The sequence below is a fragment of the Oncorhynchus mykiss genome, chromosome 13, assembly GCF_057628025.1.
Source record: "Oncorhynchus mykiss isolate SJ-2025 chromosome 13, ASM5762802v1, whole genome shotgun sequence".
Lineage (NCBI taxonomy): Eukaryota > Metazoa > Chordata > Actinopteri > Salmoniformes > Salmonidae > Oncorhynchus > Oncorhynchus mykiss.
In genome coordinates, this window is record NC_143034.1 from 10,129,032 (window position 1) to 10,141,798 (window position 12,767).

Genomic DNA, 12,767 nt, shown 5'->3' on the forward strand with positions numbered 1-12,767 from the left:
TGTAGACAGAGGAAATTACATCATAGACACCACTCTTCCAGTTGATGTAAACACAGGGTTCTAGAATGAACAGTTGGGGTTCTAGAACGTCTCAGTCGTCACACTCACCAAGTTTCCCTTAGAACCTTGGATTCCATCCACTCCTCGGATTCCCTGAAGAGGGGGAGACAGGCCAGAGAGGGGGGAAGAGGGGGAGACAGGCCAGAGAGGGGGGAAGAGGGGGAGACAGGCCAGAGAGGGGGAGACAGGTCAGAGAGGGGGAGGGAGGAAAGAGAAGGGGAGAAAAAGGAGAGAGGGGATAGGGGAAACAGGGGAAAGAGGAGAGAGGGACAACTGTCAATCAACCAAAAAAGTTGGAAGAAGAGATACTGAAGAGAGATAGATTGTCATTAGTGTTGTCTGTCCAGTAAACATTCAGGTATCAGACCAGGCAGTGAGGCTGTAGCTAACTGAGGGAGCTGGCAGGGCTTCCTTCCACCAGGAAACAACAGCTTTATAGATGCAGTAAACATTCAGGTATCAGACCAGGCTGTGAGGCCTTCAGGCATTGAAGTTGTTCTGCTAGGTGTGTGTGTGTGTGTGTGTGTGTGTGTGTGTGTGTGTGTGTGTGTGTGTGTGTGTGTGTGTGTGTGTGTGTGTGTGTGTGTGTGTGTGTGTGTGTGTGTGTGTGTGTGTGTGGTTAGAACAGGTGTAACCAACATGTAACACCCGCAGGTCACAGACTACATGTTGAAAGGTGTTATATTGGCAGACAGACAGAAGCATACCTAACGTCTTCTAATCTGATAAACATGTTAACATGTTTAATGTGATGTTAATGTAACGTCAACATATGTATCATTACCATGACACAGTTTGTTAGCAGCAAGTGGAGACAGGTTGGAGTTGAGGTCAGGGTTCATGTTTTAATGAGAACTGGAGCAACAACCACAAAGCCTTTAGGTCTACAGTATAGTAAGGATGAGGTCTTTAGGTCTACAGTATAGTAAGGATGACGTCTTTAGGTCTACAGTATAGTAAGGATGAAGTCTTCAGGTCTACAGTATAGTAAGGATGAGGTCTTTAGGTCTACAGTATACAGTATAGTAAGGATGAGGTCTGTAGGTCTACATTATAGTAAGGATGAGGTCTTTAGGTCTACAGTACAGTAAGGATGAAGTCTGTAGGTCTACATTATAGTAAGGATGAGGTCTTTAGGTCTACAGTATAGTAAGGATGAGGTCTTTAGGTCTACAGTATACAGTATAGTAAGGATGAGGTCTGTAGGTCTACAGTATAGTAAGGATGAGGTCTGTAGGTCTACAGTATAGTAAGGATGAAGTCTGTAGGTCTACAGTATAGTAAGGATGAAGTATTTAGGTCTACAGTATAGTAAGGATGAAGTCTTTAGGTCTACAGTATAGTAAGGACGAAGTCTTTAGGTCTACAGTATAGTAAGGATGAGGTCTGTAGGTCTACAGTATAGTAAGGATGGAGTCTGTAGGTCTACAGTACAGTAAGGATGAAGTCTTTAGGTCTACAATATACAGTATAGTAAGGATGACGTCTTCAGGTCTACAGTATAGTAAGGATGAGGTCTTCAGGTCTACAGTATAGTAAGGATGAGGTCTTCAGGTCTACAGTATAGTAAGGATGAGGTCTTCAGTTCTACAGTATAGTAAGGATGAGGTCTTCAGGTTTACAGTATAGTAAGGATGAGGTCTTCAGGTCTACAGTATAGTAAGGATGAGGTCTTCAGGTCTACAGTATAGTAAGGATGAGGTCTTCAGGTCTACAGTATAGTAAGGATGAGGTCTTCAGGTCTACAGTATAGTAAGGATGAGGTCTTCAGGTCTACAGTATAGTAAGGATGAGGTCTTCAGGTCTACAGTATAGTAAGGATGAGGTCTTCAGGTCTACAGTATAGTAAGGATGAAGTCTTCAGGTCTACAGTATAGTAAGGATGAGGTCTACAGTATAGTAAGGATGAGGTCTTCAGGTCTACAGTATAGTAAGGATGAGGTCTTCAGGTCTACAGTATAGTAAGGATGAGGTCTTCAGGTCTACAGTATAGTAAGGATGAGGTCTTCAGGTCTACAGTATAGTAAGGATGAGGTCTTCAGGTCTACAGTATAGTAAGGATGAGGTCTTCAGGTCAACAGTATAGTAAGGATGAGGTCTTCAGGTCTACAGTATAGTAAGGATGAAGTCTTCAGGTCTACAGTATAGTAAGGATGAGGTCTACAGTATAGTAAGGATGAGGTCTTCAGGTCTACAGTATAGTAAGGATGAGGTCTTCAGGTCTACAGTATAGTAAGGATGAGGTCTTCAGGTCTACAGTATAGTAAGGATGAGGTCTTCTCATCCTCATTCTCCTCATTCTTCTTCTTCTGCATCCCAAACTGCAGAGTGCATTCAGAAGGCACCAAATAGGGAATTGGGTGCCATTTGGGACGATGTCTACTTTCTCAGGCTTGGATGAGGACTAGGATGAGGGGGAAATGCTGTAGATAGGGTCAGACTGGTTACGGGTCAGAGATAGGGTCAAAGGTGAAAGGTCATACTCACAGGCTGACCTGTAGGGCCAGTGTGACCTCTGGGTCCGGTCAACCCTCTGGAACCCTGGAGGTCAAAGATCAAAGGTTTTACGATCACACAGCAATCAATTATAAACCAATCAATAGTCAATTTTCCAGTGTGTGCGTCTGCGAGCGTGTGTGAACACTCACAGCATCACCTGGCTGTCCTCTTGGTCCTGGTTGTCCTTCAGAACCCTAAAACACACATACAGTAAATTAGCACATGCAACACACACGTTAATATGTAGAACACACACACATGTTAATATGTAGAACACACACACACACAAATGTCTTACCCTCTCTCCTGACAGCCCAAGAGTACCGTGGGGGCCTGGTTTTCCTATCTCCCCCTGAGAGGCAGAGAGAGAGAGAGAGTGAGAGAGAGAGAGAGAGAGAGAGAGAGAGAGAGAGAGAGAGAGAGAGAGAGAGAGAGAGAGAGAGAGAGAGAGAGAGAGAGAGAGAGAGAGAACACATTACATACACAGGACAGGTTAAGAGAATAATCATGACAGTCACGTTATCAAAGATCGAAAGTTGAAACAGACAGTTACTCACCCTGTGTCCCTTGTGTCCTGGAAGACCTGGCAAGCCATCAAAACCCCTGTCACCCTGAGAGAGAGAGAGAGAGAGAGAGAGAGAGGGAGGGGAGAGAGAAAAGAGAGAGAACAGAGAGAGAAAACAAAGAGAGAGAACAGAGAGAACAGAGAGAGAGAGAACAGAGAGATAGAACAGAGAACAGATAGAGAACAGAGAGAACAGAGAGAGAAAACAAAGAGAGAGAACAGAGAGAACAGAGAGATAGAACAGAGAACAGATAGAGAACAGAGAGAACAGAGAGAGAGAACAGAGAGAGAGAGAACAGAGAGAACAGAGAGAACAGAGAGAGAACAGAGAGAACAGAGAGAGAGAGAGAACAGAGAGAACAGAGAGAACAGAGGGAACAGGGAGAAATAGAGAAAGGAGGGTTATTCCCTCAGACTATCCCGTTCATAGGACCAGTTGCAGAAGTTAGTGAGTTTGAAGGAGAGCTGGATAGGGTTTATAAACACTGCTCAAAAAACTAAAGGGAACACTAAAATAACACATCCTAGATCAGAATGAATGAAATATTCTTATTAAATACTTTTTTCTTTACATAGTTGAATGTGCTGACAACAAAATCACAATGGAAATCAAATTGATCAACCCATGGAGGTCTGGATTTGGAGTCACACTCAAAATTAAAGTGGAAAACCACACTACAGGCTGATCCAACTTTGATGTAATGTCCTTAAAGCAAGTCAAAATGAGGCTCAGTAGTGTGTGTGGCCTCCACGTGCCTGTATGACCTCCCTACAACGCCTGCTCCTGATGAGGTGGCGGATGGTCTCCTGAGGGATCTCCTCCCAGACCTGGACTAAAGCATCTGCCAACTCCTGGACAGTCTGTGGTGCAATGTGGCGTTGGTGGATGGAGCGAGACATGATGTCCCAGATGTGCTCAATTGGATTCAGGTCTGGGGAACGGGAGGGCCAGTCCATAGCATCAATGCCTTCCTCTTGCAGGAACTGCTGACACACTCCAGCCACATGAGGTCTAGCATTATCTTGCATTAGGAGGAACCCAGGGCCAACCGCACCAGCATATGGTCTCACAATAGGTCTGAGGATCTCATCTCGGTACCTAATGGCAGTCAGGCTACCTCTAGCGAGCACATGGAGGGCTGTGCGGCCCCCCAAAGAAATGCCACCCCACACCATGACTGACCCACCGCCAAACTGGTCATGCTGGAGGATGTTGCAGGCAGCAGAACGTTCTCCACGGCGTCTCCAGACTCTGTCACGTCTGTCACATGTGCTCAGTGTGAACCTGCTTTCATCTGTGAAGAGCACAGGGCGCCAGTGGCGAATTTGCCAATCTTGGTGTTCTCTGGCAAATGCCAAACGTCCTGCACGGTGTTGGGCTGTAAGCACAACCCCCACCTGTGGACGTCGGGCCCTCATACCACCCTCATGGAGTCTGTTTCTGACCGTTTGAGCAGACACATGCACATTTGTGGCCTGCTGGAGGTCATTTTGCAGGGCTCTGGCAGTGCTCCTCCTGCTCGTCCTTGCACAAAGGCGGAGGTAGTGGTCCTGCTGCTGTACTGGCCTGTCTCCTGGTAGCGCCTCCATGCTCTGGACACTACGCTGACAGACACAGCAAACCTTCTTGCCACAGCTCGCATTGATGTTCCATCCTGGATGAGCTGTGTGGGTTGTAGACTCCGTCTCATGCTACCACTAGAGTGAAAGCACCGCCAGCATTCAAAAATGACCAAAACATCAGCCAGGAAGCATAGGAACTGAGAAGTGGTCTGTGGTCACCACCTGCAGAACCACTCCTTTATTGGGGGTGTCTTGCTAATTGCCTATAATTTCCACCTGTTGTCTATTCCATTTGCATAACAGCATTTATTGAAATGTATTGTCAATCAGTGTCGCTTCCTAAGTGGACAGTTTGATTTCACAGAAGTGTGATTGACTTGGAGTTACATTGGGTTGTTTAAGTGTTCCCTTTATTTTTTTGAGATACTGTACAGTCAGCATAGAGAATAAGATACAGTAAGCCAATCAGAGTAGGTTCTATCCTCTCTCACCTTCCCACCGGTCTCACCCGGAGCACCTCTGTTCCCATCCGTCCCAGCTCGACCCTGGAACACACACACAGACACAGACACAGACACAGACACAGACACAGACACAGACACACACACACACACACACACACACACACACACACACACACAGACACAGACACAGACACAGACACAGACACACACACACACACACACACACACACACACACACACACACAGACACAGACACAGACACAGACACAGACACAGACACAGACACACACACAGACACAGACACAGACACAGACACAGACACAGACACACACAGACACACACACACACACACACACACACACACAGACACAGACACAGACACAGACACAGACACAGACACACACACACACACACACAGACACAGACACAGACACAGACACAGACACAGACACAGACACAGACACAGACACACACACAGACACACACACACACACACACACAGACACAGACACAGACACACACACACACACACACACACACACACACACAGACACACACACACACACACACACACACACACACACGTTGTGGTGTTGTTTGCATACGAATGTAACGTACTGAAATAGTATTTGAAATGTCCATCTGTACACTGAACAGTCTTATTAGACAGACAGAGTCTCACCCTCTTCCCTGACTTTCCATTCATCCCTGCTTGGCCCATAATACCTCTAGAACCCTGTGGAGGGAGAGAGAGAGGGGGGCGAGAGGGAGAGAGAGAGAGAGAGAGAGTGGGGGGGAGAGGGAGAGAGGGAGAGAGAGGGAGAGGGGGGGGGCGAGAGATAGTGAGACTTAAGGGAGAGATGGATTGATCATCAGATAAGATGTCATCCAATCAGACAGGTAGCTAGCTGTGCGTTGTAATGACTCTAATCAGACATGCCATGTGTTGTCATGACTCTAATCAGACATGCCATGTGTTGTCATGACTCTAATCAGACATGCCATGTGTCGTCATGGCAATATGACTTACCGCTGGTCCCATCTCCCCGGCTACTCCCTTCAGCCCCGACGGACCCGGGTTACCCTGGAAACAGAGAGGTCAGAGGTTAAATCAGGAAGCTCTTGCAAGCTTTTTCTCCACCCTTAGTTCACCAGAACCTTGATTAAGGCTAAACAGAAACTCTTAGAAGACAGTGGACTGTTAGCATTTCCTATAGGAAAACATGTCACAGTTAGCCACCATGCTAACACCAGCTGGACATGAACATGTATCCTCACCAGCGGTCCAGGACGTCCCATAAGGCCTAGTGGTCCAGGTGGTCCCTTCATAGACAACTATAGAGAGAGAGAGAGAGAGAGAGAGAGAGAGAGAGAGATGTTAAGAGAGATGTTAGAGAACTGGGAACTCCTCAAAGGTAGTGAAGTCTAACACATTGGTTGTTCCTTACAGTATAACAGTACCAGTGGTCACATTCATGTCAGATATGGTCATCAGAGTGGTCTGCTGTAGCAGTATGGTTAAACTATGGTTATATTATGGTTATATATGGTTATATATGGTTATATATGGTTATATTATGGTTATTCATGGTTATATATGGTTATATTATGGTTATATTATGGTTATATATGGTTATATTATGGTTATATTATGGTTATATATGGTTATATATGGTTATATTATGGTTATACTATGGTAATACTATGGTAATACTATGGTTATATATGGTTATATATGGTTATATATGGTTATACTATGGTTATATATGGTTATATTATGGTTATATTATGGTTATATTATGGTTATATTATGGTTATATTATGGTTATATATGGTCATATTATGGTTATATATGGTTATTTATGGTTATATATGGTTATATTATGGTTATATATGGTTGTATATGGTTATATTATGGTTATATATGGTTATATAATGGTTATATTATGGTTATACTATGGTTATATTATGGTTATATTATGGTTATATATGGTTATATTATGGTTATACTATGGTTATATATGGTTATATTATGGTTATACTATGGTTATATATGGTTATATATGGTTATATAATGGTTATATTATGGTTATACTATGGTTATATTATGGTTATATTATGGCTATTTTATGGTTATTTATGGTTATATATGGTTATATTATGGTTATATTATGGTTATATTATGGTTATATATGGTTATATATGGTTATATATGGTTATATATGGTTATATTATGGTTATACTATGGTTATATATGGTTATATTATGGTTATACTATGGTTATATATGGTTATATTATGGTTATATTATGGTTATATTATGGTTATATATGGTTATATTATGGTTATATATGGTTATATTATGGTTATATTATGGTTATATTATGGTTATATATGGTTATATTATGGTTATATTATGGTTATATATGGTTATATATGGTTATATATGTTATATATGGTTATATTATGGTTATACTATGGTTATATATGGTTATATTATGGTTATACTATGGTTATATATGGTTATATTATGGTTATATTATGGTTATATATGGTTATATATGGTTATATTATGGTTATATATGGTTATATTATGGTTATACTATGGTTATATATGGTTATATTATGGTTATATTATGGTTATATTATGGTTATATTATGGTTATATATGGTTATATTATGGTTATATTATGGTTATATTATGGTTATATTATGGTTATATATGGTTATATATGGTTATATATGGTTATATATGGTTATATTATGGTTATACTATGGTTATATATGGTTATATTATGGTTATACTATGGTTATATATGGTTATATTATGGTTATATTATGGTTATATTATGGTTATATATGGTTATATTATGGTTATATTATGGTTATATATGGTTATATATGGTTATATATGGTTATATATGGTTATATTATGGTTATATATGGTTATATTATGGTTATATTATGGTTATATATGGTTATATATGGTTATATTATGGTTATATATGGTTATATTATGGTTATATTATGGTTATATATGGTTATACTATGGTTATATTATGGTTATATTATGGTTATATTATGGTTATATATGGTTATATATGGTTATATTATGGTTATATTATGGTTATATTATGGTTATATATGGTTATATATGGTTATATATGGTTATATTATGGTTATATTATGGTTATATTATGGTTATATTATGGTTATATTATGGTTATATATGGTTATACTATGGTTATATATGGTTATATTATGGTTATACTATGGTTATATATGGTTATATATGGTTATATATGGTTATATATGGTTATATTATGGTTATATTATGGTTATTTATGGTTATAATATGGTTATATTATGGTTATACTATGGTTATATTATGGTTATATATGGTTATATTATGGTTATATTATGGTTATATTATGGTCATATTATGGTTATATATGGTTATATTATGGTTATACTATGGTTATATTATGGTTATATTATGGTTATTTTATGGTTATTTATGGTTATATATGGTTATATATGGTTATATTATGTTATTTATGGTTATATGGTTATATATGGTTATATTATGGTTATACTATGGTTATATTATGGTTATACTATGGTTATATTATGGTTATATATGGTTATATATGGTTATATTATGGTTATATTATGGTTATATATGGTTATATATGGTTATATTATGGTCATCACTGTGGTCTGCTGTAACAGTATATTATGGTCAAATATAAGGTGATGTTACTGTCTTTACCTTGGTCTGTTGTAGGATGGCCTGGGCTTGAGCCTCCTGGGCTGATATCACTGGTCCTGTTAGTTGGACTCCACCTGCCTGGAACTACACACACACACACACACACACACACACACACACACACACACACACACACACACACACACACACACACACACACAGCCTAGTGGTTAGAGTGTAGGGGTGCCAGGTAGCCTAGTGGTTAGAGGAAGGTAGCCTAGTGGTTAGAGGCAGGTAGCCTAGTGGTTAGAGTGTAGGGAAGGCAGGTAGCCTAGTGGTTAGAGTGTAGGGGCGGCAGGTAGCCTAGTGGTTAGAGTGTAGGGGGGGCAGGTAGCCTAGTGGTTAGAGAGTAGGGGGGGCAAGTAGCCTAGTGGTTAGAGTGTAGGGGTGGCAGGTAACCTAGTGGTTAGAGTGTAGGGGGGGCAGGTAGCCTATTGGTTAGAGTGTAGGGGGGGCAGGTAGCCTAGTGGTTAGAGTGTAGGGGCGGCAGGTAGCCAATAGGTTAGAGTGTAGGGGGGGGCAGGTAGCCTAGTGGTTAGAGGCAGGTAGCCTAGTGGTTAGAGTGTAGGGGCGGCAGGTAGCCAATAGGTTAGAGTGTAGGGGTGGCAGGTAGCCAATAGGTTAGAGTGTAGGGGGGGGCAGGTAGCCTAGTGGTTAGAGTGTAGGGGTGGCAGGTAGCCTGGTGGTTAGAGTGTAGGGGTGGCAGGTAGCCAATAGGTTAGAGGCAGGTAGCCTAGTGGTTAGAGTGTAGGGGCGGCAGGTAGCCAATAGGTTAGAGTGTAGGGGTGGCAGGTAGCCTAGTGGTTAGAGGCAGGTAGCCTAGTAGTTAGAGGCAGGTAGCCTAGTGGTTAGAGTGTTGGGGTGGCAGGTAGCCTAGTGGTTAGAGGCAGGTAGCCTAGTGGTTAGAGTGTAGGGGAGGCAGGTAGCCTAGTGGTTAGAGGCAGGTAGCCTAGTGGTTAGAGTGTAGGGGTGGCAGTTAGCCTAGTGGTTAGAGTGTAGGGGTGGCAGGTAGCCTAGTGGTTAAAGGCAGGTAGCCTAGTGGTTAGAGTGTAGGGGCGGCAGTTAGCCTAGTGGTTAGAGTGCAAGTAGCCTAGTGGTTAGAGTGTAGGGGCGGCAGGTAGCCAATAGGTTAGAGTGTAGGGGCGGCAGGTAGCCTAGTGGTTAGAGTGTAGGGGCGGCAGGTAGCCTAGTGGTTAGAGGAAGGTAGCCTAGTGGTTAGAGTTCAGGTAGCCTAGTGGTTAGAGTGTAGGGGTGCCAGGTAGCCTAGTGGTTAGAGGAAGGTAGCCTAGTGGTTAGAGGCAGGTAGCCTAGTGGTTAGAGTGTAGGGAAGGCAGGTAGCCTAGTGGTTAGAGTGTAGGGGTGGCAGGTAGCCTAGTGGTTAGAGTGTAGGGGCGGCAGGTAGCCTAATGGTTAGAGTGTAGGGGTGGCAGGTAGCCTAGTGGTTAGAGTGTAGGGGTGGCAGGTAGCCTACTGGTTAGAGTGTAGGGGTGGCAGGTAGTCTAGTGGTTAGAGTGTAGGGGTGGCAGGTAGTCTAGTGGTTAGAGTGTAGGGGTGGCAGGTAGCCTAGTGGTTAGAGTGTAGGGGTGGCAGGTAACTTAGTGGTTAGAGTGTAGGGGGCGGCAGGTAGCCTAGTGGTTAGAGAGTAGGGGTGGCAGGTAGTCTAGTGGTTAGAGTGTAGGGGCGGCAGGTAGCCTAGTGGTTAGAGTGTAGGGGGGCAGGTAGCCTAGTGGTTAGAGTGTAGGGTGGCAGGTAGACTAGTGGTTAGAATGTAGGGGTGGCAGGTAGCCTAGTGGTTAGAGTGTAGGGGCGGCAGGTAACCTAGTGGTTAGAGTGTTGGGGTGGCAGGTAGCCTAGTGGTTAGAGTGTAGGGGTGGCAGGTAGTCTAGTGGTTAGAGTGTAGGGGTGGCAGGTAGCCTAGTGGTTAGAGTGTAGGGGCGGCAGGTAGCCTAGTGGTTAGAGTGTAGGGGCGGCAGGTAGCCTAGTGGTTAGAGGCAGGTAGCCTAGTGGTTAGAGTGTAGGGGCGGCAGGTAGCCTAGTGGTTAGAGGCAGGTAGCCTAGTGGTTAGAGTGTAGGGGAGGCAGGTAGCCTAGTGGTTAGAGGCAGGTAGCCTAGTGGTTAGAGTGTAGGGGTGGCAGGTAGCCTAGTGGTTAAAGTGTAGGGGTGGCAGGTAGCCTAGTGGTTAGAGTGTAGGGGCGGCAGGTAGCCTAGTGGTTAGAATGTAGTGGTAGCAGGTAGCCTAGTGGGTAGAGTGTAGGGTGGCAGGTAGCCTAGTGGTTAGAGTGTAGGAGTGGAAGGTAGCCTAGTGGTTAGAGGCAGGTAGCCTAGTGGTTAGAGTGTAGGGGCGGCAGGTAGCCTAGTGGTTAGAGTGTAGGGGTGGCAGGTAGCCTAGTGGTTAGAGTGTAGGGGCGGCAGGTAGCCTAGTGGTTAGAATGTAGGGGTAGCAGGTAGCCTAGTGGTTAGAGTGTAGGGTGGCAGGTAGCCTAGTGGTTAGAGTGTAGGAGTGGCAGGTAGCCTAGTGGTTAGAGTGTAGGGGTGGCAGTTAGTCTAGTGGTTAGAGTGTAGGGGTGGCAGGTAGCCTAGTGGTTAGAGTGTAGGGGCGGCAGTTAGTCTAGTGGTTAGAGTGTAGGGGTGGCAGCTAGCCTAGTGGTTAGAGCGTTGGACCAGTAACCGAAAGTAACCATGCCAGTTAACCCACTGCTCCCTGTTAGGCTGTCATTGTAAATAAGAATTAGTTCTTAACTGACTTGCCTGGTTAAATAAAGGATAAAAAAGATATAAATATTGGTCACAGTAGTCCCCCCCGGTGGCAGGAAGAGGTTACTGCAGGCTACTGACCCGGCTCCTGGAGGTCCAGAGAGCTGCTGGGTTACTGCAGGCTACTGACCCGGCTCCTGGAGGTCCAGAGAGCTGCTGGGTTACTGCAGGCTACTGACCCGGCTCCTGGAGGTCCAGAGAGCTGCTGGGTTACTGCAGGCTACTGACCCGGCTCCTGGAGGTCCAGAGAGCTGCTGGGCTTCAGTCTTATTTAGAAACCAGGTGTGTATTCAACAAGGGTGGTGTTTGTGGCGAACATGTTAGTAACAACAACAAGGGTTGTGTTTGTGGTGAACATGTTAGTAACAACAACAAGGGTTGTGTTTGTGGTGAACATGTTAGTAACAACAACAAGGGTTGTGTTTGTGGTGAACATGTTAGTAACAACAACAAGGGTTGTGTTTGTGGCGAACATGTTAGTAACAACAACAAGGGTGGTGTTTGTGGTGAACATGTTAGTAACAACAACAAGGGTGGTGTTTGTGGTGAACATGTTAGTAACAACAACAAGGGTTGTGTTTGTGGCGAACATGTTAGTAACAACAACAAGGGTTGTGTTTGTGGCGAACATGTTAGTAACAACAACAAGGGTGGTGTTTGTGGCGAACATGTTAGTAACAACAACAAGGGTGGTGTTTGTGGCAAACATGTTAGTAACAATTTCAGTTGAACGATTTGAGTAAACATCCCAAAACATTACGGTGTGTGTTCTGACCTGAACAACGAGGATGTTCCCTGGAGGACCTGGTATCCCATCAGCCCCGTTGAGACCCGGCCGGCCTGGAGGACCCTGAGGAAGGGGGATGGAGATCATTATGATGATAAAGAACCACATTTACTTCCTGAATTGGAAGTCCCAGGCAGAGAGAGAGAGAGAGAGAGAGAGAGAGAGAGAGAGGGGGAGAGAGAGGGAGAGAGAGAGAGAGAGAGAGAGAGAGAGAGAGAGAGAGAGAGAGAGAGAGAGAGAGAGAGAGAGAGAGAGAGAGAGAGAGAGAGAGAGAGAGAGAGAGAGAGAGAGAGAGACTGATACA

General features: G+C 43.8%; 1 protein-coding gene across 1 annotated transcript in view; it reads right to left on the reverse strand.

Annotated features, from left to right (window-relative positions):
• The window catches only part of LOC110510793 (uncharacterized), an 80,790-nt gene that overhangs the window by 42,322 nt on the left and 25,701 nt on the right, over positions 1 to 12,767 (reverse strand). Inside the window, exons 11-21 of the mRNA XM_090195103.1 lie at positions 12,452 to 12,526; positions 8,923 to 9,006; positions 6,430 to 6,486; positions 6,182 to 6,235; positions 5,834 to 5,887; positions 5,179 to 5,232; positions 3,117 to 3,170; positions 2,858 to 2,911; positions 2,709 to 2,753; positions 2,548 to 2,601; positions 109 to 153 (exon numbers count right to left, since the gene is read on the reverse strand). Coding sequence (XP_090051229.1) covers positions 109 to 153; positions 2,548 to 2,601; positions 2,709 to 2,753; positions 2,858 to 2,911; positions 3,117 to 3,170; positions 5,179 to 5,232; positions 5,834 to 5,887; positions 6,182 to 6,235; positions 6,430 to 6,486; positions 8,923 to 9,006; positions 12,452 to 12,526 — 630 coding nt within the window. The remainder of the gene's footprint in view (positions 1 to 108; positions 154 to 2,547; positions 2,602 to 2,708; positions 2,754 to 2,857; positions 2,912 to 3,116; positions 3,171 to 5,178; positions 5,233 to 5,833; positions 5,888 to 6,181; positions 6,236 to 6,429; positions 6,487 to 8,922; positions 9,007 to 12,451; positions 12,527 to 12,767) is intronic.